The sequence below is a fragment of the Drosophila montana genome, unplaced genomic scaffold (genome assembly GCF_035044405.1).
Source record: "Drosophila montana isolate Dmon_TW-CO22-7 unplaced genomic scaffold, ASM3504440v1 contig_3733_1, whole genome shotgun sequence".
NCBI lineage: Eukaryota > Metazoa > Arthropoda > Insecta > Diptera > Drosophilidae > Drosophila > Drosophila montana.
The window spans coordinates 12,325,824-12,333,664 of record NW_026998620.1 but is presented as its reverse complement, the minus strand read 5'-3'; the positions used below and the strand labels follow the sequence as shown (position 1 = coordinate 12,333,664).

The window sequence follows — 7,841 nt, the reverse complement described above, 5'->3', positions numbered from 1 at the left end:
TTAATTTTTTTTATAGATTTTATTTTTGTCTTTTCATTTTGTTGTTGTTGTTGTTTTGTTTTTAATAAGTATGTTGTCTTCAATTACAATTGCTATTTAAATGGATATACGCTTAAATTTCTCGCCTTTTGAATAAGTAATAGTATATGTATTTTTTTTAACGTTGAATCATTTTCTGATGATCAACTTTGCTTTTGTTTTCAAATTGGTTTTTATAAATGTAGTAAACGCATTTTGATAACAATATACGATAAGTTCTATGTGTAGACAATTAATTCAATACAATCATACGCTGGCTTAGTTTATATCAAAAGTCCTGTACATACATTACATGCAATCTGGGTGTTAACTAAATTTCACAAATTAACAACTAAATTGTATAGCTGCTGTCTAATACGAGTTTCATAAAATTAGTTTGAGAGTACAAATAAGTAAGCATAGTGCATAATAATATTAAACTTACAACGAATTTTACAATCGATGCACACAATCAACTAGATATAAATTATGCTCAAATCAATATAGTAGTGGGGTATACTTTAGTAAATCTCTAAATCTAGTTATAGCTATAAATAGGAGAAAATCAAACAATTTACATATGGGTCTGACCTAGTACAGTTCATACAAATTTACGTGAACAACATGTGCATACATCATTCCGTATTGCTTAAATCATGTCTTTAGATATAGTACATGCAAACATACATCACCTTAAATACATACAACTATATGCTTTCAATGCGCTCTGTCAAGATTTTACCGCGTGCCTAACAGTTGCGTAGACTAGCTAAATAATGAATCAAACAAAAAACATCCGCCCAAATGGATATATATGTATATATGTATATATAACTATATAATAATGCCGCTGCATGAAAATTTAAGTGCAACATTCAATGCTATCATAGAAAAACTCTGCCTTGTCTGCGTTTGGATCTTGCGCTTGTTCTTGTTCTGATTCTGACTCCGATTGCTCCTCAAAGTCATCTACATCGTAGGATATTAAGGATTGCAGACTCTCTTCGAGCAGCTGCGGCTTATGCTGCACATGATGCACCTTGAATGCGTTGGCATCATTTGGGGGCGTGCCAAACCAAATGGCGCACTCGCCATCCGCACCATGGTCATCCTCAGCAAAAGCTGGCGCTGGCATTGGTGGCGCCCCAATCGAATCGCTGTAACCATAGTCGAAGGTCACCAGCAGATTGTCGCTGCCGCAGTCCATCGAATCGGGCGTTGTGTATTGCGTGTAATACGAATCGTAAGCCGTCTCCTCGGACACATCGGCTTCATCGCTTGGCAGCTCTTTGATATATGTTAGGGGTTCCATTAAAACGACATTGTGCCTGTTGTTGTTCTTATTGTTGTTGTTGCTCGTTTGCCATAAATGCCAATTGTTGTTATTGAAACGGAAATTTGGCTTACGAATGAAATTTGCCAAATTCTGTGCATCAGAGTTTTAAATGGAAGAGCAAAAGAAAATAGAATATCAAAACTTTAGTTGTCAGCGATTTTAAGGCAGAACAGAAAACACAAAAACAAACACAAGGCATAAGGTAGGATATAAAATTGTTTATAATGTTAGACAAACACAAAATCTTGTTGAGCATTTAGCGATAGAGTTAGGAACCACAACCATTGTCTAGGTATTTTAATTAGCACAGAGCGTCCAATATGTACAATATATTAGCTGGAAAATCGTTAATGTTCTCCAAAGAAAATGCTAATCATTTCGAAAATGTGCTTACTTATGACCAGTTGGTAAATTTGTTGGTTGCCTGCATTGGAAATTAGAGAGAGCGAGAGAGAGAGTGTAGGTATGTGTGTGTGTGTGTGTGTTTGTCTGGGGGGCTGGGTGGTTGGATGTGTGTAGAAATTGGCTAAGCTACTGAAAAAGCTACAAATACAAGAGTACAACCAAAATGTAAGCCAATATGCTTGCTGTTCGTTGGTTCAGTTTCAGTGTTGTATAAGCAAATAAAGCAGTGTTGTGCAGGGCTGTATATTGTTTTGTTTTGTTTTTTTTGCGAAGGGTGGTAGCTTAACCTACAAATATGAAATTACAACAAAAGAGAGACTTACGCGTATAACAAATTTGCGGCAAAGTGTCTTAGTTCTTTGTCTATAAGAAAAACAGACAAACGATTTACAACAGAACTAGCTCAGTTAGCTCTCCACGCTTTTGTTTGAGGCTGTAGCTGAGCTGAGCTGAGCTTGAGGCTTGGAGCTGGGCGCGTTTATCCTGACATTGGCATCGTCTGTTCGCTGTCCGTTACCAAAATAATCTCCCGTGTGACGCACGCGTTTGGAATGTTGCTTTTATGTTAGCATTTTCATTTGCAGCATGCAGCTTAAATTTTCACCACCAACGTCAATCAATCAATCAATCAATACACCACCATAGTCCATATGTATATATATCTCATTAATTTACATGTTTATCCAACGTATCCGGTTAGGTATGTTGCAGTTAGGAAGAGTTTTTTTTTTGTTTCACAATTGGTTTTAGTTACAGTTTTCAATAGGCTGTTTGTTGGATTGGTTTGGTTTGGTTGGTTGTTGGGTGGGCATGATATATATAGGTATATATATATATATATATATATATATATATATTTTTATATTTTTATTGAGGATTTTTGTGGTACGGGCAGTTTTGAATATACAAAATAGAAAAACGTGTGAGTTTTTAACAACAGACGGGTAAACAACATATTTGTTTGTTGGGTTTACGTTTTTGTTTTTTACATGTGGAGTAGACATACATAGAGCGAGAAAACGCGCAGAAAGAAAAAAAGTAAAAGTAAAAAGAAATTACGGCATTAGATACAATTATTTGGTGTATACAACTTTGTTTTGTTTTTCTAGCAAAGTATGAGTTTTGACCGTGATTTCTGTATGTGTGTGTAAAATATGTTTTGAGTACATTGAGGTTAGTTTTGAGCGCTGACCAAGCTGAAAATGAAACATGGCAACAATGATGATTATGATGATGATGACGATGATATATGGAAATATATGTTGGGCAAGAATTTAAAGGCAAGCTGTGGGCGTGGCCTAAAACAAAATTTCGCGCATGGCAGCAACTGCGGCTTAGCAAAATTAAAGTTCCAAATTATGTTGTTGTTTTTGTTTATATTTCTTAATATATATGTGTATATGTATGTGTATGTTGCGTATATAAGCATATGTGTTATATATGTATTAGACCATGATCATAATAAATGATTAATTAGCATTTAAATTAGGCCAAATTGGTAAGTAAGTGGTACGTAGATACATCAACTTATAGTATAGATAACAGAAATCAGTTTTAAACACATACACGCAAAATAATAATAGTTACAATTAATGCTTAGCACACATACACACACGAATGAGTAACTGCCTGATAGATAGGAGAAGTACAACTTATAATAACGATATTTAAATATATATATAATGATAAACAATTTACATGATTTTCGCATAACGTGGTACGAGTACGAGTATGATTTATATGGTAAATGATGTTGCACTTAAGCGTTTTATACTTATATAGGCATTGTTTTACGAGTATGTACAAAAAAAAATAATAATATATGTTTATATATGTAGAAAGAAGTGAATACATATGTAGTTGTGGCGCGTGCAATTGTTGTTAATTAAATATAGCGACAGCTGCGACGACTAATTTGCATAGCTGCTCCGCTCCAAGGCAAGGCAGTGGAGGTGGCACCTTTCACTCTGGTCAATGACCAAATAAACCAAAAAAAACAAAAAAATGTAATAAAACTGATAAGACGCTGCCTTTGCTTGATAAGCCCTTCCATGGCAGGCGGGTGCTGGACGAGGGTGGGGGCTAACAGTGAGGGGGGAGCGGCATAGGTTGGGTAAGGTCAGGCACGCTGAGGGCAAGTCGAAGTGCGACGAGAAGGGTTTTCTGTCTTTTCTGATTAACTTTTTTTGTTGCTTGCATAGGCACGACAAGAGTACACAATCTATTGATCCAACGATCGTTAGTTAGATATACACATAGTTCTATATAGTAGATTATATATATATAATGTATGTTTTGTATGCATCGTAGGTTAGTTGTATGCATAAGCATGTGTATGTATTATTTATAAATAAATATGCATGTAATTATGTGCGCCATAAAATAAACCCCTAAACGAGACAACAATAACCGCGTTTATGCGTAGCTTCTCTTGATCAGAATATACATATTCCATATATAAAGAAATTTCTGATGACAAAAATGATACCTGATTAAAATAGCAGAGCGATATTGCTGAAATGAAATTACATAGAGTAAACGGAATGAAACTAGTTTCTGTTACCATTATATTAAACGTTGCTTTAAATATTCATGAAGTGAGTTGAAAAAAAAAATTAGCTATTATTTTCTAAACATTTTGACGATTTTATCAATAGATTTGCCGAAAATCTTTGACTAAAGTATTCAAATAAATTACTGAGTTTCCTGAAACTTTAATTAGCTGATTTTCAAACTATACTTTAATGCGCCAAATTATTTCTAGTATTTAAGTTTTAATTAATTCACCAGTTTGTAAACATATCGAACTTTTTTAAATATATTTTTGAAATATTTCTTAAAATTCTCCTAGCTTTCTTGACTATTAAACATCAATAAATTATTTAGTTCCTGAGCATTGAACTTATGTAATGAGCACAACAAATTATTTAAGGATTTGCGTAACTGTTTCGATTGATTAGCTTTCGAAAAGAACTAGTTCCTAAACATTTCAGTTGTGTTTTTTCAAAAGACAAATTCAAAGCTTAATAAACATCATATTATTTAAGATTTCGTTCTAGATGTATTGAAATTACAGAAACATATGAAACCTTCTATGCAAATAGGTATTCTGTACAAACTGGGGTTTATTTCAGGGCGTCGCCATAATGTATGTATGTGTACAACGTATGATTTATATTATGTATATATAAGGTATGCGGCCAGTTGGATATATTGGTAACTGTAACTGGTATTGAAGTGTATTTCGTGTTCTCGTTGTTGTTTCTATTGTTGTTGTGTTGTTCGTAGTCGAAGGCGTAGGTAGGTATATATAGATGTATATGTATCATTATTATCAGTATCAGTATCAATATCGTAACTAAGTATATTATTCATTTGAACCAACCCAAAAATGTTGACTTTAAAGTGCGTACCTTGCCACTATCACTGTCGCCATAACTGGACGTGGGCGTGGCCATCGGGTCATTGCTCTGCTCACGCTCACGCGCCAGCCTCGCACTGCCCACCGAGGCGCTGCTAAAGCGACGCACCACCGCTGGACCACTGCTGCCAACGGCAGCAGCGCGTCGCTGATAGGATGGCCCCGTTGTGGCATTCAGCTGCAGATCCTTGCGCAGCGTTGTGCTCAACTGTGCCGCAATGGAGTTGGAGCTGCCGCTGGTGCTCATCTGGGCGCTTTTGTGCGAGGCGCCGCCGCCGCTTCCGCTGCTGCTGCTGTTGTTGAGCTGCTGTTGGTGCTGCTCGGGCGACTGTTGGGCGCGCGAAAGTGAGTCGAGGTGCCGCACACGTGAGCTGAGCGTCTCGCGCTTCAGCTTGGGCAATGGCGAGTTTTGGAGCACGCGCGGGGACGGAGTCGTTGTGGCCGTGTGGCTGCTACGATTGCCACCAGCCGAGCTGGATGAGTATGGTGTGGTGGCCAGCGGTATGGAGGAGGATGTCGAGCTGCGACTGGTGTTCGTGCTCAGCGAATGATTGGATGCTGAATCGCCACGCTTTAAGCTCTGGCTCAGATTGCCAGTGCTGCGGCTTAGCGAGGATTTGCTGCTACTGCCATACGAGACGCTACTGGAATTATGCACCGATGGCGGCGAACGACCCGCCGTCGAGGGTCGGCCCGTTGGCGGCTTGCCCGCAAAGTAGGCGGCCGCTTTGCTGCCCGGCAGCGGTATCTTGCTCGGCTTGCTGGCGCTGTTGAACTTGCGAAAAGCGTGGCTGCGCAACGGCGTCTGCTCAAATGGACTGACGCCGCCCACGCTGGAGCTCATGACGCGTGCCGCAATGCTGCTGCTGCTGGCGGCTGCTGTGGGTGTACTGCTGCCCAGCGGACTTGGACTGATGTTGACCATTGTCTTGCTCTGCGTGGAATCATTGGGCGTGCGTTCCGGTTCGTGCTCGTGCGCGGATTCGGTGCTGCTGCTGTGCTGCTGCAGCTCCTCCATGGCCAGCGGCACCATGGCCTTCATGCTGGGCGTGCTTATCTGATCGGAACGTGGCATGGCCGCCGATACCGATGTTGATGCCGAATCTACTGAATCGGGCACGCCACGACGACTGAGCATCAGCGTGGTGGAAGCTGACGAGCGATTCGTCTCGTAGTCATGCTGCGAGGAGGAGTTTAGATACGAATTGGTGCTGCTGCTGCCATGTAGCCGGGATTCCAGGACGCGCAATTGCGCCTTGGTGCCCTCCAGTTCGATGTTCTTCTCCTCCAACTGAAAGCGCAGCTCCTCCGTATCCTCTACGCTCTTGTCCAGCCGCTTGGTCAGCAGCGACTTTGACTTGCTGGACGAGTCCAGCTTCTGGGCCAGCACCTGGTTTTGCACAGTCAGCGTGAGCAGATGTCGCTGCAGCTCTAGCACATTCGTCTCCAGCAAAATGGCCGTGAAGCGCTTGGAGTCTGTAATCCGGCATTTGGTATTCCGGGCGCCAGGCGTGCTCACAACGCCATCCAAGCGTCCCAGCTGCTGTTGTTGTTGCCTTCTCGCTGCCGCTATTGCTGTATCACTGCCTGAACTTTGATGGAATGCCTCCGGCGTTGGCTGCTGCTGCTGCTGATCGAGCACAACCGGCTGGAATGTGTTATTGCTGCTTAGACTGGGGCGACTGCTGTTGGAGAGCACCGTCGTCGCGGAGGATAAAAAGTTGCGTTGACTGGAGAGCTCTGACTGACTGGCGCTGCAATTAAATTGGGGTTTAGAACTCAGTGAGACATCAATTCATTTAGCTGCTTACCTGGATGAGCTTTTGCTCTGCTGCTGCTGCTGTTGTTGTTGCTGCTGCTGCAGCTGTAGCTGCTGCACACGCGAGCTCAGCTCCAGCTTTTGAGCCATGGCCAGTTTTAGCTGCTCTTCGAGATCCTTTTTGACGCTGATCAACTCTTCGACCTGATCGTTCATCTTGGCCGCCTTTATGCGGCCCGTTAAAGTCTCCGCCTCCATTTCGGCCAGCTTGTCCAGCAGACGATCACGCTCCTTGCGCAATTGTTTGATATCCTCGCGATTCAGTCGCTCCACCTGCTCTCGGAATTGCTGCGGTGTCATGCCGCTACCATTTTTGGCGCCCTTCGCCGCATCCCCCTGTTGGCGCTCATAGCTCTGCAGCTGTTCGACCTCCTCGCGTAAGCGATTCGATTTTCGGTGTATGACATCCAGCAGGTTGAGCAGCTCATCGTCCGACTCGGCGCAGCTCAGGCGATTCGATGCTATGGCCACCTGTGAAGAGGAACAAATATTTAAGTGAGCGTTGCCGTGTTTTAGATTTCCAATTATTTTGCCGCTTACCGTCATAGCACCGTTGGTGGAGGAGGCACTGTGACCCTCCTTGGAGGAACTGGTCTCCGTTGAGAAGCCGGAGTCCTGTACAACGCTGCCGTTGTTGTTCTCTCCGCTCTTTGGCTCTTTCTTGCCGCTGTGCGAGTTACTGCGGCTGCGTGTTAGCGACGAGGACGACGGCTCAGCTCCAGCGGATGCGGCTGCAGCGGCCGTTGTCGTGGACGGTTCCTTGTGCGACAGTTTGCGCTTCATGCGTATTCCGGGCTCCCATTCGCGTCTGCAATAGGAGAAAAGGATTAAAGACTGCAGGC

General features: G+C 42.2%; 1 protein-coding gene across 4 annotated transcripts in view; it reads right to left on the bottom strand.

The window, feature by feature from the left end:
- jvl (javelin-like) overlaps window positions 1-7,841 on the bottom strand; it is a 59,659-nt gene continuing 51,818 nt past the window's right edge. For 3 of the 4 annotated variants that reach the window (XM_064694801.1, XM_064694803.1, XM_064694802.1), the window contains exons 3-6: window positions 7,540-7,807; window positions 6,992-7,470; window positions 5,173-6,934; window positions 1-1,444 (exon numbers count right to left, since the gene is read on the bottom strand). In XM_064694801.1, coding sequence (XP_064550871.1) covers window positions 881-1,444; window positions 5,173-6,934; window positions 6,992-7,470; window positions 7,540-7,807 — 3,073 coding nt within the window. In that variant the 3' untranslated portion in view covers window positions 1-880. Of the gene's footprint in view, window positions 1,445-2,425; window positions 2,527-5,172; window positions 6,935-6,991; window positions 7,471-7,539; window positions 7,808-7,841 lie in introns of those variants that run through there. The other variant, XM_064694804.1, reaches the window with a different exon arrangement.